Here is a 27,573-nt window from a genome sequence, read left to right as displayed (position 1 = left end):
TTACTTCTGAGGGTAATAATGTTAACTGTTCAAAGCAGGAATATTTTTAATCAACTCATTTTACCAAAGACTTTTGCTGTGTGCACTCGGGAGGCCATGGAAGGAGAACCAGAGGTTTCCAACATCAAGAAGCCGTGTCACAGCCCCTCAGCAGCTGTGGCGGCTTCATTCTAACCCTCTACGGCTCGAACAACAGCCACAGAACAGCAGAGCTAGGAGGCCCCATCACCGTGAAGGTATTATTCAAAGTCCCTTTCCTGGGCTGTAACTTCCCCTGTGCAATGCTGCAACTTGAAATTCCCATGCCCGTCACACAAAGTGCCAGCTGTGGACCGGCAGATAGGACTACGGGAAGGCAGAAAAGGGAAGAGGGAAACCAACTGCTTCTCTGTGGCCTGAGCACATACACAGATGTGATGTTCAAAGCGGGGGGCACATGGATTAGGACAACCCCATTTACGGACCTGTTCCCACCATCAGGGGAGCACCGTTTCTGTGAGGAGGCAGGGCAGTGATCCTCCCGCTACAGCAGCACAGAAAGGCGGGGGATGGGGGGCAGGGGGCGTGGCACAGCCAGGGGGACCCCCGCCCCTGCACACTCACCTTTGTACTGCAGGGCATCCTCCGTGTAGGCGAGCATGCTGGGGAAGGTGCTACTAAGGAACAGTCCCAGACTGGCCGTCCCCACGTACAGGAAGATGATATTGTAGGGTAAAGCAAGAAGCACCAGGTACGTCACCACCACGCCAACCTGTCACAGCAGTGATGGAGGTGATTAGAAATTGGGAAAAGCCGGGCGTCTGTGAGAAAGGAAAAGCCTGGGGGAGTCAGTCCGGCCTTGGACAGTTAGGCCTTGGGCACCGCTGTGACCGGTGTGCCACCCCGTGGAACGTGTGGGGACTGCACCTGCCTAGTCTGGTGTCTGCCAACCAAGCCCTGAAAATATGACCAGAAGGAAGGGGTGAGCCCAGCCAGCCACCTCCAGCAAAGGGCCTACCACACAGCCTTAAGACGCGCTTGGGGAGGGGGTGCTGGTGGTCCCCAAGGCCTTCTCTGCGAGCGAGCGAGCATGGGGGAGTCCGACCCAGTCATCAGCTCCCCGCCCTGCCGGCTGGGGGGTGGGCGTCCTCCACTTCTCTGAACAGCAGCAGCTTCTCCTTCCCCACGAGCAGTGAGCTTGGGGGTGGGGGAGCCTGGGGTAGCAGAGGAGGTGGGGTCCCCAGCGTCTAGGAGTCCAGACAGAGCTCCCAGAGAGGGGCGGTGGCTGGGGCGGGCCAGCGTGGCTCCCCCCAGGTTTGGCTCAGATTCCACGGTGGCTGGAGACCCCTGTGGCTGGCGGGCCAAGGGGCCAGAGGGCTGTCTAGCTCAGTCAGGGTTTCTGTCACATGGGAATACTTTTGGTAAGATGACTCTAAAATATTCTCTAAAAATGTATTTATGTCACTATTGACTGATTCCTATGCAAAACACATCTGGGAAGAAACCCAGGCGGCACAGGCTTGGAGGCAGAAGACCCAGGCTCAGGTGCCACCAGTCCTGGGGCCTTGGAGCGGCTGACCTCTCGGACCCCCGGCTTCCTTTCCTGCCCGACGGGCTGCAGTAGCTACACTGGAGGGTGGTGGGGAGCAGCAGCAATGAAGGGCTCCGGCCTGAGGCTTCGCACAAATGTCGGTCTGAGCATTCGTGTGTGAGCTCTTCCTAATGCCTCGGGAGGACCCACAAAACCTCACGGTGTTGAGGTGAAGCTCTCCTGGGGGAGCATATCTGTTTCTAGAAAAAATAAGATCCGGAGAGCTAGAAGGCATGGGAAAACCCGCAGCTAACCGGCCTGGTGCACCTCACGGATGAATGTGAGGAGGGAAAGGCCTTTCACACGCCCCAGCAGCCCCGGCGGGATTTGCTCCAATTGGAGAAACACAGCCAGGACTGCAGCCGTGAGCCCTGTCCCTTCTCTGTCCTTCAGTGGGACCTCTGCTGTGGGACCTCTGAGGCACCAGAGCCCTGGTGGAAGCTCAGAGCCCTCGCTGGGAGAGACTTGCTGCCCAGGGAGGGAAGGATCCGCCAGCAGCAATGGCAGAAGGAAACACGCCCCCTTCACAACGTGGAAGACTCCTTTTGTGCCGTGAAAACACGAAGGCAAGGGGCCTATCTATGGTTCGTAATAGAATGTAGTTCTTTGGCAAAGAAAATGGTCCCACAGATCCATCTGCTCTTTCTTCTTTCTTAGCTCAATTTTTAAAAAATATTTTATTTATTTCTTGTTTAGAGAGAAGGGAAGGGAGGGAAAAAGAGGGGGAGAGAAACATCCATGTGTGTTGCCTCTTGCACGCCCCCAACAGGGTACCCGTCCTGCAACCCAGGCAGGTGCCCTGACTGGGAGTCAAACCGGCGACCTTTCGGTGCACAGGACAATGCTCCAGCCAACTAAGCCAGGCCGCCACGGCTGTTGTGTTGCTTCTTTGTCTACATTTCCCATTGGTTCAGCCCCACAGTTTCAAATACCCCTATGCCTGGACTCTTAAATCCATCCCTCCAGCCAGGACCGGAGTCCAGAACTCCAAGCTTGCATGTAAAACTGTCCCTTTGATAGGTCACTGGATGGCCAGCAATGTGGCCTGAATGGAACCTGTCCTTTCCTCCCACAAACCTGCTTTGTTGTCACATCAGTTAACAGCATCCCCCCAGGGCTCAACCCTCGTATCTGAGGTAGTCCTTGAGCCCTCCTTTCCTCACCTACGTTCTTGCCCACGGTACCTCAGGAGACGTCCAGGACCTCTGCACCTGTCCAAGTCCATCCTGCCGGCCCTCGTCCCCGCCCCTCTCGGGCCTGGATGGCAGTGGTGGCACCGTCGCCCCGTCTCCCCGAGGGACTGGCCTCTTAGACGCAGGAATCTAATTCTGGGTCTCGGCTGGGCCCCAGAATTCAATTCGCCTTTTTGAGAACCTTCACTCCAGGTGAGTTTTTATTGTTGGTGCCTAGGATGCTTCAGACTTTTCTTCTTTCTCGCAAACCGCTCACTCCCCTCTCTAGGCAGCTGGCTGGCGTCCTACAGAGGCTGACCCCCGCAGTGCCTGTACCCTCACTGTTCTCTCCCTCCCCCTCCCTGGGTCACGTCACCCCAGCTCGAGGAACAGGGGCTCCCTCCTCCCTGAACTTCCCACTTCCTCCCCCACTGCTCCGCATCCCCTCGCCCCTGCCCTGGGGCCTTCCTCACCCAGTTCCCCACAATGGCACCTTCACAGGCGCCCTCCCTGCGGGTGTCCCCCTTTCTCCTCTGCCTGTGAACAGACTCACGTCACCCTGACTCCTGTCCAGCCGAACCGCCTCCAGCTCAGAATATCTGCAACACTCACGCCTCCACGCCCCACCTCCCTCTCCCTCTCAGCCTCTCGCATCTGGCTTCTGCCCACCCAACCTCCCATCTACCTCGAATGCAAATTTCTTTCTTGAAGGTCATAAACCAGTACAGGCACAAATCCAAAAGCCTTTCTTGAGGCTCATCACCTTTGATGTGAGTAGCCCCAGCATTACTTCTTGACCCCCTATCTGCTAGAAACTCAACCCAAGGGAGGACTTTCTGCAGCAGACTGGGCTACCGGCAAGGCAGTGCGTTCCCAGGCCCTGGAGGTGATTAAACAGGCTGTGTGCCTCCCCTCTATAAAGGGATGCTATCGAGGTGATTCAAGCCCTGCTGGGGGTCAGGCTGGATGACCTTTCAGGAATCTGTCATCTGGACCCCTTTGTCACAGATGGTGACAGAGACACACAGCAGAGTGGAAGTTAAGACCCATCACGCAGGCCCAGACCTCCTGCCTCCTGGGCAGGCCGGGTCCTCGAAGGCAGCCCACGTGCCAGTCCGGCTGCTTGAGAATTACATGGAAGAGTTTCCAAATGCAAATCCCCAGGTGTCGGCCCGAAGGGGCTGCCAGGCTTCCACTGGCCACAAGGCTCTGACCAGCTGGGCACTGATGACACAGGTCCTGCTTCTCTGTATTCTCAACAGGTTGTCAGCGGGGTCTCCACCCCACGCCGCAGGAGTCACTCCCCACCCCAGCCCCTTCCATTTATGAGTGCAAAGTCAGGGCCCCAGAGAGGGGAAGGGACTCCTCCAAGACCCCAGCATCCCTTCTTCGCCAGCATCCCTCCCCTCCCTTGCTCCTGCAGTCCACCCCGCTGGCAGAGCTCCATCCTGAACAAAAGTCCGGGTGCAGTGGTAGGGCTAGGAGGGAATGGTTCCCCATGTCTCCAAGAAGCAACATGAGGCCACTTACCACGTTGATGCAAACCATGGTGGCTGGCTTCATCCTGGAGGAGATGGGAATGGAGACAAGGTGACCCAGGGTGATGAAGCCCCAGAAGAGGCTGGGGAGGTAACCGGCCACCTTGTGTCCGACAGACAGCGGCTTCTCCACGGCATAGCTGTACACGAAGGTGGAATACACCCCCTGTGGAGAGACAGGGCCTGCTGAGCACGCCCGCAGCACAGCCAGTCCGTAATCCCGGGAAAGGGGGCCCTGGCCAGGCGGGTGTGGGAGGCCCACTCCTGCTCCTAGGGGCTCATCAAAGGGTGGGCTTGGGGCCGGGGTCACATAGCATGCATAGGCCGGAGCCAAGAACAGGTCCTGAGGGCGACAGCTCCTGGACTGCCTCTGCAGAGGCCCCTGGGCCCCAGGGGGCCCTCCCCCACAGGGAGCCTGAGGGGCCTGGGCATGAAAGCTCTGCAGCCCCTTCACCAGAGCAGGGTTCCACTAGTTGCCTTATTTACCAGGATTCCACAGAAAGTTTTTTGTTAAAGAAAGTTTGTTTTGCTGCAGAAAAAAAAAAGGTGTGTACGAGCATCTCATTTTACAGCTGAGAGGGCTGAGAGAAGTGACTCGCCCAAGGTCACACCGAGCGTTGGAAGTCAACCAGAACTGTCACGAGTACCTGCCACCGGGTCACCTAGAGTGTAGGGCCTTCTCTTTGGAGAGTCCCTCCTATGGCAATCAGCTAATCAGCCATTTAAAGCTGTTCTAATCTAATCCTTAGAGATTTCTGGGAATAGGCATTAAACAGTGTGACAGAGGTCACCGGTGGACGGAACAGCGGGGCCCACAGCTTGTTTTTGTGGCATGGCTTAAAGAGCCCAGGTGTGGAATGTCCCAGGAGGCAGTGTCCTGGAGTTCACTTGGCATGACTTCTATGTGGCAGAACAGGGCTCTGTCCCTTCCAGAAAGTGTGGGTAGCCCGCACTCGGTCACAGACCCACAGGCCCCTATCCACAGCGTTAAGGGAAATGTAAACAATTGGCTGGGACAGAAGACCACAGTACTAAGGGTCTGTGAATGATTCCGGAAACAGTCTCCCCCAGGACTTTCATTTTGTTTAAATTTTTGGATCAACTGAACTATATAGGTCAGGTCTCCAGGAAACCTTGATGGTCCTCTCTTTCTCTTGCCATCCCCAGATTTGAGTCTCGGGGTGGAGGGTCCCCCAAGAAGGTGCACCCTGAGGGCAGGCTCACCGTGATCCCATCCATCATGAACAGGACCAGGGCGGCTACGATGTGGATGGCGAAGAAGGAACAAGGGGCTCCTCTGAAGTTCGTCCTCTGGCAGCAGCTGAACAGGTCCTCGTGTGCTGGGAGAGACACGGGAAGTCCCGGGTGAGTCCTAGCTGCTGCTCCCCGGCCTCTGCGTGCCCCCGAGGAGCCGCCAGCAGGAAGGAGGACCACTTGGTGCCTCCTGCCTTCTCTGGCTTCCACCAACCATCTGTCAGGAACAGCCCCTGTCCATCTCACAGCCCTGGTGGAGGCAAGGCTCAGAGAGGTCAAGTAACTTGCCCAAGATCACGCAAGCAGGGGCAGGCAGAATGGCGGTTAGGGCTCATTCCCTTGGCCAGGCTGCTCCATCTCCTGCCTCATGAGACCACTGGTGCCAAGGTTCTTCTCCAACCATTATCACCTGTGATCTACCTGCGCCCTCTGGGGGAGGGGTTACTAGAGTAGCCTCCTTGTGGGGCTGTGAGCACGAAAGTTCGTTAGAGCCCCCACCTGGATGTGACGGAATCTTTGGGGGCAGCGAGGACGTGTCTTCCTTCTCTGGAGGCTGTGTCTCCAGGGCGAGCTCGTCTGCAGACAGGAGCAGCGGCCTCCTCTGAGGGCAGCAGGTCAGCAGCCGCTCTTTGGACAGCAGAAACAGCACGGCCATGGGCACCGGGAGCTGGGGGTGGGCAGAGGGTCAGAAGAGCCCTGCTTCCGGCAGGCTCCCCTCCCCATGCCTGGCCCACTGCATGTGCCCCCACGGTCACACGGCACATGTCTACACAGTCCTGGGAGGAGACAGCTCTTCGCCAAGGGTGCCCACCTGAGAGGCCTCCCCAGCTACTGCGGCCTTGACCCAGGGCAGGCTGGTGGAACTGCTGCCCAACCTTAACACACACAGGGGCGACATCAGTCTCCCTGAAGAGTCAGGTACTTGTCACAGGCAAAGCTTAGACTCACACCGGGCCTCTGTGGGCACAGGAAAGGTGCCAGAGACAAACTTGTTTCCAAAGAAGCTTTGCTTTCGTTCATCGCGGTTCTGCGAACCTGCTGGGGGAATTATCATCTCCATTTTCCGGATGGGGCAAGTGAGGCTCAGAGTTACCACTTAGTCAGAACCTGTCACTCTGGGAGAGACCTGAGCGGTCAGCTGGAGGTCCAGCAAGCGTCAGTGCTGGTGACACAGCTGGCTTGGGGCAGAGCAGGGCTGTCACTGGGGCATCCTGAGCCTGTCCAGTGCCATGTCCACCCCGGGGGCCGTCTCAGTGATGGTGTGCCCTAAGAGGGTTGAGGCTGTCCTCAGGCTTGGGGCTGGGCATCTAAATGGGAAAACAGAGGTGTGGACTCCTTTTGGTTAAAAAAAAAATGCGTGCTACAGGCAACACACACACACAAGCCCAATGTTAAGTTCACTGCTATTTTTTATGTTAAGCCACTTAGGTTTTATGAACTCTCCAGAGTTATGGGGCAGTGATCTTTAACCTTTTTCATCTTATGGAACATATAAAATTCTGCAACACCTCCCCCCCCAAATTATGTTGTTTGCTGATCTGACAAAAAAATAGGTGTAATTTAAAGGTTTTTACTTATTTATTTTTAGTGAGAGGGGAAGGGAGGGAGGGAGGAAGGTGGGGAGGGAGAAGAGGAGAGAAATACTGGTCAGCTGCCTTTCAAACGCGCCCGACCAGGGACTGAGACTGCAGCCCCAGGCATGTGCCCTCACCGGGATCGAACCAGCGACCTTTCGCTTCGTGGGATGACACCCAACCAACTGAGCCACACTGGTCAGGGCTGATGTCACATTTTTAATTTGAAAATCTACAGGAAAAGGGATCAGTGTCCCTGACTAAATGGTCAGGTACTGCATGTTTGAAACTTTTTGTGGCTCACCTATGTGCCTCTCATGTCATACAGGTTAGAAATTGAGGCCCCAGAGTGATGAGAAATGTCTCCTGCTTCTGAGGTTGCCTGCAGAAGCCTCTGCCGCCTCCCTCAGGTGCCCTGCCTCTGTCTGACCACCCTGGCTGCCAGGACACCCTCATCCAGGCTAGCCTCTGCCCTGCTGCTGCGGCTCCGTGCAGTTCCTCCTGCTTAGGGGAGAGAGGAAGGCCGGGGGCTGTGGAAGCTTCCCAGAGGCCTATGGGCTCCTCTGGGCTGAAGGGGGATAGAGGCAGAAGTCTGTCTGGGGCTGCTTTGAGGGAGTCTTCTCTGGCATGGAGCCAGGCTGGCTCCTGAGCATTTTCCAAGTCGCCTGAACACCAGCCTTGCACTGACACCTCCCTCTGGGCACCTCGGGAGCCTCCCTCCACACTCGGAACCAAGGCCAAGCCAGACTCTGCCTGCAGAGCCAGGGCCACACTTTGGGCCCGAGTGGAAGGAGACGGTTCCGGGCCTCAAGAGTGCCAGGTCCGAAGGAGGAGCTAAAGCTCTCCCTCCAGTCTGCTGGGGAAACAGGAAACCCGCACACCGAGGCCCGTGGTGGCAGAATGCCTGAGTGGAGGCCAAGGGGAAACAGCTGTCAAAGGGGCCAGGCCGCCCAGGCAGGGCTTTCCAGGGAGGTGGGCGGCGGGAAGGACTTCACATGGGGCTCTGCCGCAGGAGCCCCCTCCATCCGTGCAGGCGGCCCAGGGAAGGCAGGCTCCACCTTGGAGTCAGACAGTGCCAGGTGGGCTGTTCCTGTGCGTGCACATGAGTGTGTGTTTGTGCATATGTGCCTGTGTGCTTGCATGGCCTCACTCTCCTCTGTGGTGACTGTTGATCTCCAGACAGAAACCAATGGGAAAAGTACGAAAATCTCGCTTCAAATGAAGTGCTTCCAGTCTGCGCCTCGTGCGGCAAGAGAAAACAGACCTCGGGCTTACGCGGGACCTGCCAGCTTCCGGTCCCACAGGCCCAGCCTTGACTGTGTACTGACAGTCTCCTTCCCTCCGCAGGTCCCCCTTGGAGAGCGCAGGCCTGAAGCCGCATTGTTCCCAAACAATGACAGGCCGGGCAGAAAAGGAAAGGAGCAGAGGGAGAGGGGGCGTTTCTGGGCCCCCGGGGAAGGCTCTGCTGGAGGGACGGAGGGTCACAGAGGAGAAGAAGGGGAAATGGGCAGTGACAGCAGGGCAGCGGGTGGGAGGTTGTGCCAGAGTCAGGCTCCAGCACGGCCTGGCCCCACACCGGCTGCTATCAGGGCTTCGAGCCAGAGGCAGGGTGACACCCCGCTGGCTGCTCGGTGGGGCAGCAAGGTCTCAACGTGCACAGCGTCACTCTGAGCACCACAGAAGCTGGGAGCTGCTGTCTTGCCCGCACCTAGCGGCCTCCCTCTGGAGGGCTGACAGGTCTGCCGAGTGCCTAAGTTCTAAGTCAGAGTGACGAGCCCACAGTGACTCCCTCCCCAGCCAGCAGGCCAGTGGCCAACTGGAACCCTCCCCACTCCCAGCCCATGCTAGGCCCAAGTCAGGAGGCCAGCGCTGCTCCTGGCAGTCTTTCCCAAGCGGGGGCAGGCGCTGGGGCGGGGGAGCCTCCCCACCGCTCCTTCTGGCCCCAGCAGAAGCTCACACAGGAGAGCCAGCCTGGGGCTGCAGAGCACCAGAGGAGGTTTCCTGCCAGAGCTGGCCGGGAGGGTGGAGCCGGGGGCTCCGAGAGGCCTCGGTGTCTGACTCAGTCACAGTGAGTCGGTTGTGTCTCTGCTGTGCTCCCTCCAAGGCAGCCTTGGCAGGGCGCCCCTGGGAGGTGGCCCTGCCTCCCAGGAGCTGCCTGCACAGCGGGGCACAGGCGAATCCCCCAGCCGTGGAGGGCCCTGGAGAAGAACCTGTCCCATCCTGCAGGGCTCTGGCCCAGGGTCAGCCTCATCTGACCTCGGAGGAGAGGGCTGGGTCTCCCACAGCACCTCAGACAACTTGAAAGGTGGCCCTGATTTCATTGTGCTAAACCCGTTCACTGCTGTGTCTCCCCTGAGAACTGCATTCACGGGATGTCACAGCCAAAGGGAAGGACCTTAGTGGGGGTCTGTTGCAACCCTCTTCGTGTTCAGATAAACCCTGCAGGGTCGGCTCTCCCATCCTGCTGTCTTCTCGAGGACACACCCAGCCCCAGCCCAGGCCTTAGAAACAGGAGAACCTTCACCCGAGCTGGAACGGACTGGCCGTGTGACTGCCCACCCGTCCAGCCCAGCCCGGCCCCAGCAGTACTCACGTTGATCAGGGCCATGATCCAGAAGGCGTAGGACACACGGGTTCCTGCTCGGTCTGGCGGGGACTGCCCAGGGAGCGTCCCGTTCGACCAAGACCGGTGGCCCAGGACCCTGGAGGCATGGAAGAGGTGGCTGCTGGAAGTGGCGTTGGCTGTGCCATTGGCAGGCAAGCAGTCCTCCTCCGAAAGGAAGGGGTCGGCGATAAGGGGGCTCAGCAGAGCCCCAAAACCCACAAAAAAATGAAGAACCTGGGGAGGGAGGAGAGGGGGGATGGGGTGATGGTGCCAGCTTCTTACCCATCCCCCACCTTGTGTCCCATCTGGGGAGCCCCTCCCGAGCCCAAGGGGAGCAAAGGGGTGGGAGGCAGGAGAGGGGAGGGACGAGCCTCTCGGCCACCTGCGTGTCCTGGGATGACTTGCCCGCCAGGACCACCCCCTCTCTTATTCTCCCTCCTTTCCCAGACCTTCACCCGCCATGGGAGGTTGTTCCCGTGTCAGCGTCCACCAGAGGGGAGGGGGCTTAAAACAGGGAAGGGCCGGACCAGAGTCGTGGGTGCGTGGGAGGACAAGGAAGGAAGAAGAAATACAGAGAGAGGGAAGGGGACCAGAGGAAAACAGCAAGTCCTCCCCTTGACAGAAAGCTTTCTGGTTAGCGCTTAGATTCTTGTGCCCTCCCCCCCCTGGCCCCGGGCAGGGGTCATGACCGAGTGCAGAGACACCAGCCTAGCTGGTCGCACTGAACTCAGCCCCTGGTGCTCTTTGTGCTCCACCGCCCTGGCCTAGGGTCAAAGTCGCTGAGGTTGAGGGGTGAGGAGGCCAAGAGAGATGGACAAGTGGGCAGGGCCCCCCACCGCCCTGCCCTGGGGCCACCGTGGGCTCACCTGGAGGAAGATGGCGGAGTCCTTCTGGTAGATCCTCACCAACTGCATGTTGGCCACGGTGTCGATGCAGCCCATGGCCAGGCCCGCCAGCGCCATGACGGCGGCCAGCACCTTCACATCACGGCAGAAGGGGATGACGGCGAACACCAGGGAGATGGTCAGAGAGGAGGAGAAGAGAGCCCACAGGGACTGGGCCAGGCTGCGGTCACAGAGGGCTGAGGTCAGTGGAGGGGAACTGGGTGGCCCCTGGGGACCGTCCCCCACCCTCTGGTGGCAGGGGAAGGAAGCTGAGGAAGAAGCCCTGTCTCTTACTGGCTGCGGGCTGCAGGCGAGACGTGCCTCAGTCTCAGAGAGCAGTCTCTCCCCCTGGGCTGGTAGTGAGGACTCCAGGGAGCACGTGATGGGACGCAAGGGGCCCTAACACAGTGTAACTGCTATTATTTTACCTATAAGCAATTTTATATTGTCTACCTGTCAACAATTAGAGGGGAATCTGCTTCAAATGTTCCAAGGGAACTGTGCCACATGCACAAACCTGGAGATGGAACCGGAACCCCAAATCCCTGAGCCGGGCTGCCGTGGGCACTGTCCACGCAGGAGTGGAGGACAGGCCCCTCGCAGGCCGCAGGCCTGAGCTGCCTGAGCCACAGCCCACGGCGAGGCGTCGGAGGCATTTGGTGAGCCCTGTACGGGCAGAGGTGATGGGCCCTGTGCCTGGCAGGAGGCTGGACGCGAGGCTCTGCGGCCATCCCCACTGGGCAGTACGCCGCCCCCCCCCCCCCCCCCCCCCGGAGCCCACCGCAGACAGGCTGCGGGCCACTCTCCACGAGGGAGGGAATGGATGCGTGAACGAACAAATGAATGAAGTGCCGAAGGCTCCGTGAAGGTCTTTTTGGCAGGTACACTCTGCCCAGCAAACACTCTCGGAGGAAGGAATGAAGCCTGCGTTTTCTGGGGCCAGTCTGAAAGGCTAATGTGGCGGGGGTGGGGGGGGGGCGGAGATCGGGCAGCAAGAAGGCTCTGGAGGGAAGAAGTTGTGGAGAAGCTTTCTTAAATTGAGAAAAGCTGGGGAGCCCCAGTCAGCCCTGTGGCTGCTGTACTTGGGGGGGTGTGGGGGATAGGGCAAGGAGATATGCCTGAATTTCTGACACACTGGAGAGAAGGGAAATACCCCCCAAACCCTGGTGAGCTGTCTTTTCCAGGAGGTTCCTGCCTCTGAGCCCTCGGCTCACAGCTTCTCGTCTTGTGTGTCTTTGATTAACTCCCTAACCAGGGGCTCTGCTGATAGCGGCTGCCCATCATATGCTTGTTTCCAGCTGACTTGCTGGCGAGATTACTGAGCACGGCCCCTGCCACCCACTCCACCCTGGTCCCCGGAGGACAGTAGGGAGGCCATGCTGTGGGGAGGCCTGACCCCGCCCCCCACCCCAGCAGGAACTGAGCCTCCGCTTCCTGCAGCCTCGTGGCTGCACTGCGTTTCCGATGGTGCCAACACAGAGGCCGTGCCTGAAACCCTGAGGGCACTAAGAACAGCCGCCCTTGCATAACAGCACTCTCTTTCCCCTTCCTTTCCCCACACAGGTAGACTAGGAGTCTCTCAGGTGAGCCGACTTCGGGAATGCCAAGAGGGTCCCCTCTATCCCCCTCAAATGTCCCCTACATTAACCCAGTACAGGGGGGTGACATTTCCACCGCCTGACTCCCCACTCTGTGGTAAAGCACAGATGCTCTGAGTACAAACACTCGTGGAAAAGGAACACGTCATCACACTGCCCTGCAACACCTGAGCGAGGGGATCAGGAATCAGTTCCGCAGGAAAGTCCTGAGGGAAGGAGAGGAGGAGCCGTGGGGCAATGTGAGGAAGCGAAGCTGGTTTCCAGGGCAACACTAACATCTGTTTGCTCGGCCAAGACATCTGTGCACATGACAATGCTGAGGGAGAGTTTGCAATTTCTGACCCACAAGTCAACCGAGGCTGAGAAAGGCCAAGAAAGTAGCTGACAGTGTGGACTTAAACCGGGGTCTTCCATGCCATGCTGTTCCTCCACGGTGGGGGGCGTGTGTGGGGTGTGTAAGAAGGCTGGTGTCGGGTCTCAGCCAGGCTGGAGGGGGCGGCCAGCAGGGAGCACGAGGCTGGGCTGTGCAGAGCCCTGTCTCAGGAAGCAGTGGTGAATCGCTACAGTCTCTAGAACATGGGCCCCCAGTGGTTCCTCTGCTGGTGTTTATGGGATCTCCAGATGCTTTATATCATAACTGCTGGCTTCATCGCCCGCCTCCCGAGGCATCTGGGGCAGCCCGTTCATTGTGGGGCCCCAGGCCTGGCACTGTGCTTGGCCCTGGGAAGGGGCTGAATGTTGCTACTGAAAGGAGACCAGTGTTCGAGGCAGGTGTGTCTTGTCGCTGCACACAGGATGGCCCAGGGAAAGGGACGGGAGACTATTGGGGGCTGACATGGGGTTGTACGGGGGCGACAGAGAGACAGACCGAGAGGTACCAAGAAGGCGCTGCGTGGAACAGCAGGAGGCTCAGAAAAGGGGCCGGGTTGGAGAAGGGCCGAGTCCAGCAGGTTGCCCTGTCCAGGCCTCTCCTCTCTCCTGTCCATGTCTTCTCACCTTATCACTCTGGAGGACACCTGATGCCCACAGGGGGCTTTCTTGTTCCGAGGCCCAGGGACAGGCAGGAGGGAGGCATAGAGAGAGAACTGGCAGGAAGGAGAAGCTGAGGAGATGTGCCTTCCCCACACCTCCCGCCACCCCCTGGGCAGGGCCGTGAGCCTGCTGCCCACCAGGGGTGGGGCCAAGGAGGGCCCAGATCACACTAGGGGATGGAGACCCATTCCCGGTAAATGGGGACGCCACACCTCAGGAAACCGTGTTTGGATCCGGGCTGCCCACCCTCCAGTTGCTTCAGCAGGGCTCCTCCTGGGCATTCCAGAAATCCACCTGAACAAGTTTCTTTGGAGCGGCATGTTGCTGCCGAGAGAAGGGGTCTCGCGTGCATCCCAGAGCCGGACTGAAACACACTGATCGGCCTGGCCACTTAATGGCTTGGTCAATAGCCCTTTCTAGGAAAGTCGATAACTGTTAATGTTTAAATAATAATGTCAAAACAGCTCTGGCAGCGCAGATGAGGGGGATCTGTAGTTAGAAGACTGGTCTGGCCCCTCTGCCAATTCCCAGCGGGTGGCCTTCTGAGCCTCAGTTTCTTCCCCTCTAAGATGGGCTGGTGGGCTCCGCCTCACGAAGCTGCTGTGCGGAGTCTGCTGTGCTTTCCAGCTGGTCCTCCGCTCTCACTCACTGGGATCTTCCCTGTCCCCTGCAGTCCCCACCCCGCTGCTCACCCCTCCCTGCTGGCTCCCGGAGAGCATTGCCAGGCCCAGAAAAGCATGCCATCTAGGAGGGGTGCAGGGGATGGTGCCGGCTCTGCGACTCTCCCCCAAGGCTCTGCCACTGTTCCTGCTGCAGCTCCCTCCAGGGTGACTTCGGAGGCTGGTCCAGGAACAGCTAGAGTGACAACATGACGGAAGAGCCCTAGCCCTCATGTTACAGATCAGGAACCAGGACCAGACAGGGAAGGAGGGCAGAGTAATGCTGAGCTGGGATCCAGTTTCTTGACTCCCAATCCAGGCAGAAGCCAGTGTAGTATCACTGATCTGCCCTCCTCTGGTGCTAGGTTCAGAGGTTAATTCAGGTCAATTATAGGAAGAGCCCCACTCCCAGGAACAGCCCCAACCATCCAGGGAACCCTTCCTTAGGAAGCCTGAGAAATGTCCCAGTTACTCATTGCCAGCTCCACACGGAAGGTGCCAACAGGGAGGGAGGGCAGGGAGCCAGGTCCTCCCCCTGCCTGGTGGTGGCTCTGCTGGAGGTGCCAGCCCCACCAGTTTGCTGTGTGGCCTTGAGCACACTGCTGACCTTGTCAACCAGGGGTTCTGTCTTACCCAGGGGACACACGTGATCACCTTGACCTGGCTTTGCTGTGGGCAACTTCTCTGGCCCAGAAAACAAGGAAGGGTCTGCTTGGCTTCAAAACAGGGGAAGGATTCCAGTAGTAAGGCATCAGCTGCCTGTCCTGCTTTCCCCACCAGGGGCAGGTAAACTTACTGTGGAAGCCCAGCCCCGTGTCACCAAAGACAGAGTGACCCCAGATTGCAATGAGTGACCTCAGGAGGGGCACTGACATTCTGCTTACATCTTTGATGTAGGGGATGCCCCTGTTTCCCCTGGATGACCTCTGTCCTGGAAAGCCTAGGGGAGAGGGCAGAGCACAGAACCAAGGAGGGGTCAGAGGCGTCCGCACACCTCCCTTCCCCACAGGGGCAGGCAGCCCGCGAGAGGACGAGAAACCAGAGACGGGGCTCCCTCGTGGAGCTAGGGCAGGCTGGGGACTACAGTTGAAGCCAGGGCAATAGCAAAGGGTGACTTAGATTGAGGAAGGGGCCAGGGCAGAAGCAGCCCCCTCTAGGTGGGTCACCCCAGCACTGACACCCCAGCTTATTCAGGGCTCTGTGTAATGGCTGGGGGTCCCCAGAGGGAGGAACAGCCCAGCCTGTCTTGGGAAGATCCCATCCTAAGGCACGATTAATTGCCTGTGGGCAGGCCCTGGCCCAGCGGGTGCTGGGCTCCAGGGAGCACTCCTTACAGGTTGGCTGGACTTGCAGTTCTCTTGGCCCATAACGCCTCTCCCCCATGCAGTTCTCTGCATGCACGGCTGTCTCCTGTCATTCAAGTGTCAGCTCAAATGTCACCTCCTCAGAGAGGCCTTCCCTGACTGCCTACCTTGGTTACCCTTGCCCAGCTCTGCTACTCTGTCTCCTGACTCAGCTTTACTCCCCGTGTTTCACTGACACGGCCCTCCAGAAGGTAAGCTCCAGCACGGCAGGAGCCCCGTCTGCCGTGCTCACCCCCAAAACGGTCTGGCTCAAGAGATGTTTGTTGAGTGAGTGAACTAAGGGGGAGTTGGGATGAGTTTTGTGATACTTTTTAACAAAAGAATTGATATAAATTCACATACCATAACATTCATCTGTTCGAAGTGTACAGTTTGACGGTTTTAGTGTGCTCAGAATTATAAACACATGACCACAATCTAAATTTAGAGCATTCCCAGCACCCCAAAAGGAAACCCACACCGGTCTGCAGTCACCCCCCATTCCTCTCCATGCCCCCCCCCCACCCCCAGCCCCAGGCGAGACTAATCTACTTTCTGTACCTACAGATTTTCTGATTGCGGACTCCCAGATAAATGAAACCATACAGCATGTCATATTTTGTGTCTGCTTCTTCACTCAACAGTGTTTCAAGGTCCCTCCATATTGTAGCATATGGCGGTATGTCCTTCCTGTTTATGGCTGAAAGACAGCCCACTGTATAGATGTACCACATGTTGTTGATGGACATTTGGTTTGTTTCCTCTTTTTGGCCATTATGAATAACACTGCTATGAATATGCATGTACAAGTTTTGTGCAGACATATGTCTTCATTTGAGGCGTATACCTAGCCGTGGAGTTGCTGCGTCATATGGTAACTCCATGTTGAGGTGGATTTTTAAAGCAAGAAGTGTGCCTGGTGGCTTTTGGCCCAGGTTTGTCGCATGCTGCAAGGTGGACAAGCTGCTGGCGAAAGAAGCGAGGCTTTCTAGATGGGAGACCAACCAAGGGCCCAGGTCAGAGGAAGGAACTGGCTTTTGCATCGTGTTCCCTCGGGGGCCAGGATCTTGCAGAAGCAGGTCTGAGAGGGGCCTGGGAGCCTCACACAGAACACTAGGTTTCGTGCAAGGGGAAGGAGGGAGTTGGAGCTGGGTCTGAGGCAGGGCAGGACTTGCAGGAATTTGAGGAAAAAAGCAGGTAGAGAAGGAGATAGTGACTAGGGCAAAGAGGGGAAGAACTCAGAGAGGCCGCAGTTAGCAGGGTATATTCAGGGGAGAGGCCAAGGTGGGGCTGGGAGAAGACTGAGAAAGCCCTGAAAGCTGCTTTTCTGCCCTGATGCCTTTGAGATAAAGGGGTCTCCCAAACTGCCCAGGGTGGTTAGACAGGTCCCCAAGAAACCAGGAAAGAAACTCTAAACTTGTGTCTAAATACACCCTCCTTCCTCTTTCTGACAAAGCACATACCTGTACACCCTGCCGGCAAGGTGGCTTTATGTTTTACTTGAATCATTTTCTGCTCTCCTAAGGAAGGTCTACTCCTGATTTTTCTGAGCCCAGTTGTACCCTTCTCCCTCTTGGCCTGCATGTGGTGGCCTCCTTCAACATGTCTCCAGGCTAGAAGGGAAGAGAGCGCGGGAGGGGGCGGGAGGCCTTGGAGGGGCAGACAGAGGGAAGCAGGGAGCGTGTGCGCACGCTGGCCCTGCCCTGAGCCAAGGCTCCCGTCTCCCCTGCACCCACTCTGACATCCAAGGCTTTCTACACCCAGTCCCTCCAACGCATGTCGCTGTGGAGGCATCCAGAAACTATCCAGCCCTGGTTGTCGGTCTGGGGCAAGCAGCAGGCAGAACCCAGACGGAATCCTGGAGAAAGAAGAGCTGCCTTCGGGATTCCCTCTCTCCAGGGCTCTGCACCGCCCCCTTCGGCAGCTGGCCCTCTCCACGGTTAGCCAATCCCCCACTGACAAGCACTAGCTGGGTGCACCAGCCAGTAATCACTTAAGCTGAAAAGCACTTGCAGGGAGGGGTATTAGCATTTTAACTGAGATGTGGGGAGGCCCCAAGGAATCAAGCTTTAGAGGCTGGTTTCAGGGCCAATGGAGGCTGGTTTATTGGGGTGAGGTGGGGGATGGGGAATCATCCAGGCCTAGCTAGGTGGTGACTCCCATTTACCCACAGGTCAGCCCTGTGATATCCCCCCACGTCCACTGGAGTCTGCTTTGCTCTTAACCAGAGGACAGGGATCTTTGCGACATTTTGTCTTTGGGATGAAAGGACTGAGGTTCAGAATTTAAACCCAAAGCACTGGCAGGGCCTACTGTCCCCATCCTGCCCTGCCTGTACCCTCCGATCTCAGCAAGAAGCCCCAAAGGCCCCCAGCTCCCTTCCCAGGTGTGTCAGCTGAGAGATGGTCCACGCCTGTGCTTGGGAGTGCAGAGCATAACTCACACCCTGCAGAGTTCTGGCTCTAGAGACAAACGCCTGGGTTCAAATCCTGACTAGGCCTCTGAGCAGCTGTGGGACCCTGAGGCAAGTCTCCTAACCGCTCTGTGCCTCGGCTTCCTAGAAACAGTATTACTCCTCAGGGTTGCTGTGAGGATGAAATGGGCTTGTACAAGCGAGGTCCTAAGAACAGTGCCCAGAACTGGCTAAGTGCTCAATAAAGACAGTCACCATTGTCACCATGACCATTTTTCCTTTCTGTGAGTAGCCTTCATGCCGTGAGCCCCTGCCCACTGCTTGTCCAGAGCCCCCTGTTGAGTAAGGAACCTAAAGGGAGGCTCAAAGCAAGGGAGGGAGAGATGGTCCAGCCGGATGCGTATCTCTGCCCTTCTCGCGAGGCCCAGCACAGCGACCTGCCTCTTAGGGTTATACTCACGCCCCTTCTTATGCTCTGTGCTACACGTGTTCCTAAAAAGTTCCAGGTGAGGGGGCTTTTATACATCAAAACACTTAAAACACAAGAGCAAAAACAGAAAAATACCTTGACAGATTTCTAATTAAACCTCTAGGCAGATCACCTCACACCTGCCAGAATGGCTATTATCAGTAAATCAACAAACAACAAGTGTTGGCGAGGATGCGGAGAAAAGGAACTGTCAGGCACTGTTGTTGGGGATGTGGACTGGTGCAGGCACCGTGGAAAACAGTGTGGAGGTTCCGCAACAAATTAAAAATAGAACTACCATGTGACCTAGCAATTCCACTCCTAGGTATTTATCTGAAGAGACCTAACACACTAATTTGGAGATGCATGTACCCCTACGCTGACTGCAGCAGAATTTACAACAGACAAGGCATGGGAGCAACCCCAGGGCCCATCAACTGACTAATGGGTAAAAGTGGTACATATATACAATGGAGTATTACTCAGCTATAAAAAAGGACGAAAATGCCATTTGTGACAACCTGAAGGACCATGGACCTAAAGGATATGATGCAAAGCAAAATAAGTCAGACACAGAAAGACAAATATCATATGATTTCACTTATATATGGAATCTAAAAAATAAACAAGCAAAACAGAAATAAATTCATAGATACAAAGAACAAACTGATTGTCGCCTGATGGGAGAGAGGCTGGGGAGGATGGGTAAAAAAGGTAAATGGACTAAGAAATACAAATTGGGCCCTGGGCAGGTAGCTCAGTCGGTTGGAGCATCATTCTGACACGCCAAGGTTGCAGGTTCAGTTCCTGGTCAGGGCACATATAAGAATCAACCAATGAATGCATAAATAAGAGGAACAACAATCGAGGTTTCTTTCTTTTTCTCTTCTTTCCTCTCTCCCTATCTAAAATCAATAAATAAAGATTTTTAAAAGTACAGATTGACAGTTATAAAAATAGTCACAGGATATAAAATACAGAAGAGGGAAAATAGTCAAGAATATTGCAATAACTGTGTATGGTGCCAGATGGGTACTAGACATATAAGGGTGATCATTTTGCAAGGTATATAAATGCCTAATTCCTATGTTGTACACCTCAAACTAATATAATGTTTTATGTCAAATGTAATTGAAAAAATAAATTTAAAAATACACCTCTAGGCAGAATCAGAACGGATCTTGAGTTTCTAAGACTTTCTGAGTCCCGCATGCACCCAGCCCTGCACAAACCCACAGAAACACTGGGCAAGGAGAGGTGCTTCTTAAGAGGAGAGGTTTTCAGTTTACAAGAGGATTTGGTAGTGGGGATAATCACTCCCTAATCGACAATTAGGGAGTTTTATCATTTGGTGGCTTAACGTGGGGCCATCGGTCTGGCACCTGTGCCCCTCTGGCATCAGCCGTGGAGTGGGGTGGACAGGAAAACCCACCCTCGTGGAAGCCTCTAGGAGTGAGCCAAAGGGGGTTGCCCTTGGCCCAGACGGGCCCTCCAGAGGTTCCTCTGAGATAGCCCAGCTGTGGTTTTGTTCCCAGGCCGTCTGCCTACTTGAGCCCAAGCAATCCAGGAAACCATGCAGCCCAGGGCTGGGACTAGGGAAATCTCCCAGCAGCTTCTGGCTTGCAAGTCATCTATCTTCTGTTTTGGGTCTGTTTTCCCAGCTGCACTGAGCCAGTGATCCTGCCACCCTTCCAAAGGGCTCCTTGAAGGTGGCCCTGTCCAATTTGAGCAGGAGAAGGCTCTGCAATGAAACCCTAAGAGGAGTCCCTGGGGGCCATGTCAGGCACTCCAGACACCAACCCTGGGCAGAGGCCAGGGAGGAGTAACAGGGGGTGGTGGAGGGGAACCCTGGCACAGAGAGAGAGGGTCACCTTACCAAGCTATAAGACACCCCAGACCTTCCCTACAAGGCCCCAGTGGGGAGGTCCTGTGTGTCTCACAGGCAAAAGGGCTCTGCCTCCAGGGTCCAGGGCAGGAACCCTGGCCCCTTAAGGAACAGGACCACACCGGACCCACTGGCCTGTGGCCTCCTGGGGAAAGGGGTGACCTGTGTCTGCTGATCTGGGACTGTTGGTGTGAGCGGAGCCTGGCCCTGGGCGCTCTGTCAAGCCCCAGCCCTCTGGCACCTCACAGGGCTCCTGAGGTGACACTCCCATTCTCCTTCCACCTCACTTCCAATTCCACCCGCCCAGCAGTAGGGGCTAGGGACAAACGTCAGGCCCGCTGTGCAGGAGGGGGACGCTCCCACCTTTGCAAACTGCATTGCCCATCTCCCGTGGAGTGGGGGTGGGGGTGGGGGAAGCGGGGTGAGTGCTGGGTTTACCCCCTCACAGGGATGAGTGAAGGCCAAAACACAACCCAGAGATCACCTTCGGTCCCGGGGGAGAGTTTTGCTCGGAGAGCTGGGGTGGAGGACAGAGGCAGCCTTTCGGCAACCCGGTCACAGCAGGCAGAGTGGGGAGGGGTGGTCGCAGCCCGGCACCGCGGGGACAGTGAAGAGGGAGGCGGGAGGGAAGGGTCCGCGCGACGAAGGCCGGGTACTCACGTCCGCTTGAAGACGCCCCCGATGATGCTTCCCAGCAGGAGGCAGAGCTGCTGCGAGAAGAAGACCCAGGAGATCTGGGACAGCGAGCTGTGCGTCTGGCAGCGCAGGTCCAGCAGCGTGGGCCCCAGGAAGGCGATGCACAGGCCAAAGCTCAAGAAGACGCTCCAGTAGGTGACCGTGGGCTGCAGGTTGCGGCGGAGCAGCCCGGACAAGCGGCCGTCGCAGCCCATGGCCCCGGCTGGCGGACGGACTGGCGGCTGCTGGCCCAGAGCGTGCGGTGCCCGAGTGCCGCCCGCCCGCAGAGGGCCAGCGGGGCGGGGGAGGCCGGCAGCTGAGGGGGGAGGGGCGGGGCCGGGAGGGGCCGGGAGGGGCCGCCCGGCAGGGGGCCCCGCCCCGGGCTTGGGGAGGTAGGGGTGGGTCTTCGGCCGGTGGGCCGAGAGTCCCGGAGCGTGCTGCCTGCTCCCTCTCGCAGGCACCAGCCCTCCCTCCGCCCCCGCCTGGAGACCAGCCCGGAGCTGCTCTCCACCCCCACCCTCCTCCCACCCAACTCCCGGGCCCACCAGCGTCCTTACGCAGCCTCCCAGGGGCGGAGGGGCCTGAGTGCCCATTTTAGAGCCGGGCACACCAAGAACCCTAGCGGTCCCGTGTGTACAGAGAGGCTGGAGAGAGAGGTCTTCCAGTGCTTCGCCTGGGCTCGGGGGAGCTCCAAGCTCTCCCCAGACACTAGCCTGGCCTGGACTTTGGCTGTAGAGGAGGCCCCTCACAGACGGACTTCCAGGGTCTGAGAGCCACCCCCCACCCCATCTTTCCCCAGAACTGAAGGCGAAATCTACATATATTTTATTTTGGGAGGGTATCCATGGTTTTCATTAGAACCTCAAAAGGTTTATTGCCCTTTAGACAGAAAACCCCAGAAACTATCCATCTTCGCCCCTAGCTCTGCAAAAGGGCCTGGAGCCCATTTTCACCTGCTGCATCTCCTCTGCACCTTGGCCAGGTGCCGGAGGGAGGAAGGATGCTTGGTCCAAACTCTGTCTCTTTCCTTCCTTTTTAGGGGAGGGGAGCGGGACAGAAAGGGGAGAGTGGTGACCTGGAGGAATCCCAGGAGAAATTTGGTAATAACCCTCTAGGACAGAAACGAGATCTGTGAAAAATTGCTGTTTTGCTGGAAAAAGCCGGAAGGAGGTGGAGTGGGAGGATGCCGGCCTCCAGGCTGCGAGTCCTTGAAGCAGCCTGCAGCTGATACAGGCTGTCCCTCTCCCCAGGTGGTCACGGGGCTGGCGTCCTTGTGTGGTCCTGCTCTTGAGCCAGGACAATGGTCCTGCATTGTTCCCAGGAGGCAGAGCAGTGAGGCCTACAGTGCCACCACTGCCCTGGTGTTCTGGTAGTGGTGAGAGCCATTATTCACGCCCATTTGCCCCCTCCCACCCAGGGGGGCCAGGCCTAAAAAGACAGAGGAGATGGGTGGGTGCCCCCATGACAGCTTGGTACAGATGGGGACAACCAACGTCTCTTGTAGGTGCTGGTCCCATCTCGCAGTGCCACCCCAGCATCTGCTCCCTCCCCCTGGACTGTGAGCATGGGGGCGGGGAGCCCCAAGGTCTCTCTGGCCTAGCTGGTGTTAGGAGATGACAATTACTTATTCAGCGGTGGTAATGGTGGGCCTGCACAGCACTAGTGATAAAAAAGTTTTCCTCTGGAAAAAGGAACAATTCACAACCACAAGCATTTGAGTGAGTCCTCTGTGCCACTGCCACCAAATGCCAGGATCAGAGATGCTCAGAGGTGGAAGGAGCCGTGTCCAATGGAGTCCTCGATCCCCATGCCATCGTTACCGAGAAACGCGTGTCAGTCCTGTTCCTGGCTGACGCCTTTCATTAATGGGAACCTCACTTGTCTTTTCCTGGGGGTTTGCTTCCAACATGGGTCAGCTCTGGTGGCAGGAAGGGCTTCATGCTCTACTAAAAGACCCCTCCCTGTGGCCGCCCACTGCCACCACAGGACAAACCTAATTGCGCTTGCACAGTTAGTCCTTCTCACGAATAATGACCTCGCCCCAGCACCTGGCTTCTCCAGACCAAACACCTGAAATCCCTTCCTTGGAGGCTGCTCCCCCGAGACCCAGCCTACTCATTCGGGTCCTCCGGCCACGGCGGTGGCGGCAGCAGCCCTGTTCCAGTGAGCAGCCTGCAGTGTCTGGGGTGCTAGGAGCACTCTGTAACGTGATCTGGGTGGTGGCTCCACATATGTAAACACATTTCAGTGTTCATGGCTGCATGCTTATGATTTCTACCTTTCACTATATGTGAGTTGTATTTCAAAGTAATAGTAAAAACAGACTGTAGTGAATGCGATACCCAGCCCCACTGCAGTCAAAGGCCTTTCTTCCTTCTTTTCTTTTTTCTTTTGTGTGGGGCCCTTGAATTGACCCATGCAGTAAGGAAACAAGTACAACAACGGGATACATTCATTTTTTAAAAAAGATATTACTTATTTATTATTTTAGAGAGGGGAAGGGAGGGAGTGAAACACCTGTCAGTTGCCTCCCACGTGCACCCCGACTGGGGACATGGCCCACAACTCAGGCATTTGCCCTGACCGGGAATCAAACCGGCGACCTTTTGTTTTGCGGGATGACACCCAACCAACTGAGACACACCGGTCAGGGCGCAATGAGATACATTCTGTACTAGGGGCGCTTCGAGAGCCTGGAGAAGAAGAATCTCATTTTGCCGGGGAAGGTTTCCTGGAAGAGGGGATTATTGAACTGGGCCTGGAAGGATAAGTATGTGAAACGGTTTTGCTTATTCTCTTTCCTTCTCTTTCTCAGTGTCGCTATTTTCTGGCATCACCACCTCCAGGAACCTTTCTGAGAAAGATTCTCTCCAAACCCCAAATTCCAACAAGCCCCAGGTTTACTCCTCGCCAGCTACTGTCTTAGAGTGTCAGCTATTGTACAGGGTGGGCAAAAGGAGGTTCACAGTTGTTTGTATGGAAAAGAATACAATAATTAATAAATAATAATGGAAGCATAAACCCTGTGTTTCACGGACTCACAACTGTAAACCTACTTTTGCCCCACCCAGTACTCTGCGGATTGTTAGCTGCCTCCTCCTGCTCCCCTGCCTCCTCTGCAGCCAGTTAAACTGTGAGTTCTAAAGGTTGGGGGTATGTTTACCTGTATATCTAACTCTCCCCTGCCCTGATCAGGTGCCTTACAGATTGTCCTAGATCAACAGCTGGGGAAACAACTCGCACAGTACCTTTACAATTATATTTTATTTTACATATCTTATCTGCCAATGATGGCAAGTTCCCCAAGGGCAAAGGCTGTCCTGTATTTCCTTTGTGTTTTGTATTCAAATCTCCAGCCCTAACTGGGCACCCTTTGGTCATTATTATGCTTAAAGACAAAACCTTGGATGGTCCCTTAGCCGCACTCTGATTCCCTCCTTGTAACTTGGAAGGGAATGACCCCTGTTCCTCAAGCTCTAGAAAGCGGCCCGAGATCCCCAAATACGGGAAGACTCAGTGGACTGGTGGAAAGGAGCTGAGGGAGTCACGGGTTCTCAGCTCTTGCCAACTGAAATCTGTTCCTTTGCCTTAAAGGTCACCTCCTCTGGGAAGCTTTCTTTGACCTTCCTGGGGTCCCTCCCTGGGGCTGCCAACCTAAAGCACTGCTGATGACCTGCATACTGCCACCCTTCAAGGTTAGGGTCATGGGGTTTGCTCTCCACTGGGCACAGGGGGCGGCCCCTTGGTGAGAGGTGTTTGCCCTGCACTGACTCCCACTAGCACCTAGACGTTGATACACAATAAATCAACGACACTTCTTGGGCCGTGGACAGGTGCTCTCCATCCTGGAAACACTCACAGAGAAAGCAAACATGGTAATATTACACAGAGAGCTGGACACCCTCACTAAGACTCTTTCACGTGCATCGCAGCTCTCCAGATTCTTTAGTATATGAACCCTTCCTGCGCATTTTACTTTTCTTACGTTTCTATTAGAACTGAAGACCTTAAATGTAAAAAAAGATGTGCGAAGAGAAAAGGTCTGATTATCGCGGCCTAGAGGGTTGTCACTGGAACTTGGGCCTTGGTTGCGTGCTTGGCGGGATCCTCTAAGCGACCAGGGGCCTGCCCTCTGTCCCCAGGGCTCTCTGGGCTCCGCTTGCCAGACTCTCGGGAGGCCAGGCAGGAGCAGCAGAGTGAAGTCTCCAGTTCAAGGTCATTAAGCACATTCTGCAGTTCCCTGACCATTCTGGGGCAGGAGGCGCCCGCCCCCCCCCCACCTCTGGACTTCATCTTCTCAGTCCCCACGTCAGTGCCTTACTGGCCAGGGTGTGGAGAGTGGGCTAGCAAGTTCTGTCTGGGGTTGGCTGGGGGCAGGTGGCAGACAGCCTGGTGCCAAGGACTGCACCCAGATGAAGGAGCTACCCTCCCCCGTATGAGCGCAAACAGCAGAGGTGGGTGTGTGCACAGAGCGCCTCCTTTCCAAATATCCGGATGAATCAAGTTTTCAGCCTGCCTGAGTGGAGGAAGGAGTGGTCATGGAAGGTGCCAGGGAAGATAGGAGGGACAGGTGCAAGTGAGCCGGCACAGAGGCACATCTTTGGAGTTAGACCGGTGGCCACACACATCCTGGAGGGAATGTTGCATAATACCTGGCATTGAGTTGGTACTGAATATGTGTTAGTGCTTAAAAGTGCTGGTTGAATCTAGCCTAACTCTGAGAGCTGGAGGACTCTCTGAATGGCCTGACACAATCTCCCACTTGGAAACAGAATTCCATTGGCAGTGGCCCTGCAGGTAGGCACTCAGGCTCACTTTCAGCATGCCCCCTCGGAGAGGTCTGCGAGATCCGTGAACACCCGAGGCTCTTCCTCCTCTCCAGAATGGGGAGAATAATTGAGAAAACGTAGACCGAGTGTAACACAGGGACTGATACACCAGGTTCTCAATCAATAATCCTCTTTCTCCTTCCTGACAACACAATCTGCTTGCCTGTTTTTGTGCACTAGAATGGCGGCTAGTGAAGCGTAGTCGGAGACCAGCAGCATCAGCATGCCCTGGGGGCTTGTCAGAAATGCAGACTCTTGGTCCTGCCCCAGACCTGCTGAATCGGAAATGCTGGGGGTGTAGCTCAGTAGTCGGTGTTAATAAACCCTCCAGCAGACCCAGATGCAGCCACAGACTGAGAGTCACTGCTGTAGAGCTGCAAAGGGAAACGTGTGGATCCCGTTCTGCAGAAAGCCAGCCATTGATTATCTGAAGACATTCTTCTTATTCTTCCTAAGCTGTATTGTTCCCCCCAGCATCCTCTCCACGTCTTTCAGCCATTCCGCATTTACCGTGTGTTCCAGACCCTTTGCCATCCTGAAGTCGCCATCATGTTGTGCCCTGTCAGTGACCCTCTTTAAAAGGGGGCTCCTCGCACGACACCAGGGCTCCCTGGCAGTCTGAGCATCGCACAGTGCAACGGGTGTGCTGCCGCCTCCTTTCTAGAAACATTAGCAGCTGCTCACTGAGTGCCCACTCTGGGTCAATACGTGACATACAAAAACCTTTTGTTCACTTTATTGAGGTCGAACTTACATGTATTAAAGCACAAGTCTTAAGTGAACATGTAGACTTTTTACATGTGTATGCATCCAGATGAAGATAGATATCTCCAGCACCCACTCCCAACGGAGTAGTGTGCTTTCTCAGTGTTACGTCTATGAGAGCAGCAGCTTGTTGTTTTTCGTTGCTGTATCATCATTAGCTCCATTTTATGGACAAGGAAACTGAGGCTCAGGAAGGCAGAGTAACTTGCCCAAAGCCACACAGCTAGTAAGTATTGAAGCTGAATTTTGAGCCTAGGTCTCCTGGTTCCAAAGTCTAGATCCTTCCCTCGTGGCTCATGAGTAAATCATCTTAGTTGCCCTGCCCTGCTCCCGAGTCTCATTTAATTTTGGTTTGCCCTTCTTGTCCCTGCCAGCCCTCTTGGAGGTCCCAGTTCAGCCACACAGCAGAAGGGCTATTCCTCTGGTTGTTCCGGAGTAAAGATGGCACCTTGTGTTTATGATGTACAATTACTAAGAATCATGCAAACCACTGAGGAAAATATTGAACACGGTACCCTATGCTCTGCCTCCTGCTCCCTGGCCCTTCGGGGCTCTGATGAGCTAGTCAGTCTGCCGGGAGCTCCTCATCCACCCAGGGCCGCCCCAGGTGCTTGCCTCGTGTTCCCTCCATCACCCCATTACTGCCCTTCTCGTGGCCACCAGCCGGGGTGTCTGCAACACAGAACTGTCAGCTCCTTGAGGATGGAGGTTGGGTCCCACATTAATCCTTGCATCTCAAGGACATGGGGCAGCGCCTGCCTAGCACACAGCAGGGATTCAGAAAATATTAGCTACACAAATGTGTGTTTAATTACTATAGCTTGAACTAACGAAAACTTCTGAGGCAAGAAATAATATTCATAGAGGATTTCATGAGGAACATATAATTTATCTATTTAATCAGTGGTGCTCAGACTTGGCGATACGTTAGAATCATCTCTGAGTTCAGGAAAGTCAGACGGTTGGGCTGATGGAGTCCTGCCTGGGTATTTTGCAAAAGCTCCCCAAGGGCTCTCTGTGTGCAGCCAAGTTTGGAAACCACTGCTGCTGAGAGCCTATATCTCACTATCGGAGACTCACTCCCGCAGCCTGCGGTGCTCAGGCCCGTCGCTGACGTGCCTTTATGGAATTGGGGGCTTTATGTCCAGTTTGCATGCCCCTAGGGTAAGTTACTGGAGTTTCAGTGGGGATGTTGTGGCCACTGGGACCCCTTCATGAGGACACATAGGTACGATTTCCATTGGGCATCAGCATCAGGAAAAATTGTGATTCTCCTGAGCAACCAGTTCCTGTTTATCTTAAGGATGC

At 55.9% G+C, this 27,573-nt stretch overlaps 1 protein-coding gene across 1 annotated transcript in view; it reads right to left on the bottom strand.

Moving 5' to 3' along the window:
- The window catches only part of MFSD4A (major facilitator superfamily domain containing 4A), a 28,587-nt gene extending 7,617 nt beyond the window's left edge, over positions 1–20,970 (bottom strand). Inside the window, exons 1-7 of the mRNA XM_028530919.2 lie at positions 20,657–20,970; positions 10,580–10,778; positions 9,702–9,947; positions 6,033–6,201; positions 5,505–5,620; positions 4,273–4,446; positions 604–751 (exon numbers count right to left, since the gene is read on the bottom strand). Of these exons, the coding sequence (XP_028386720.1) occupies positions 604–751; positions 4,273–4,446; positions 5,505–5,620; positions 6,033–6,201; positions 9,702–9,947; positions 10,580–10,778; positions 20,657–20,886 (1,282 nt within the window). The 5' untranslated portion in view covers positions 20,887–20,970. The remainder of the gene's footprint in view (positions 1–603; positions 752–4,272; positions 4,447–5,504; positions 5,621–6,032; positions 6,202–9,701; positions 9,948–10,579; positions 10,779–20,656) is intronic.
- Positions 20,971–27,573: the final 6,603 nt, after the last annotated feature.

Source organism: Phyllostomus discolor, chromosome 14 (assembly GCF_004126475.2).
Source record: "Phyllostomus discolor isolate MPI-MPIP mPhyDis1 chromosome 14, mPhyDis1.pri.v3, whole genome shotgun sequence".
Taxonomy (NCBI): Eukaryota; Metazoa; Chordata; class Mammalia; order Chiroptera; family Phyllostomidae; genus Phyllostomus; species Phyllostomus discolor.
This window is presented reverse-complemented; position numbering and strand designations above follow the sequence as displayed.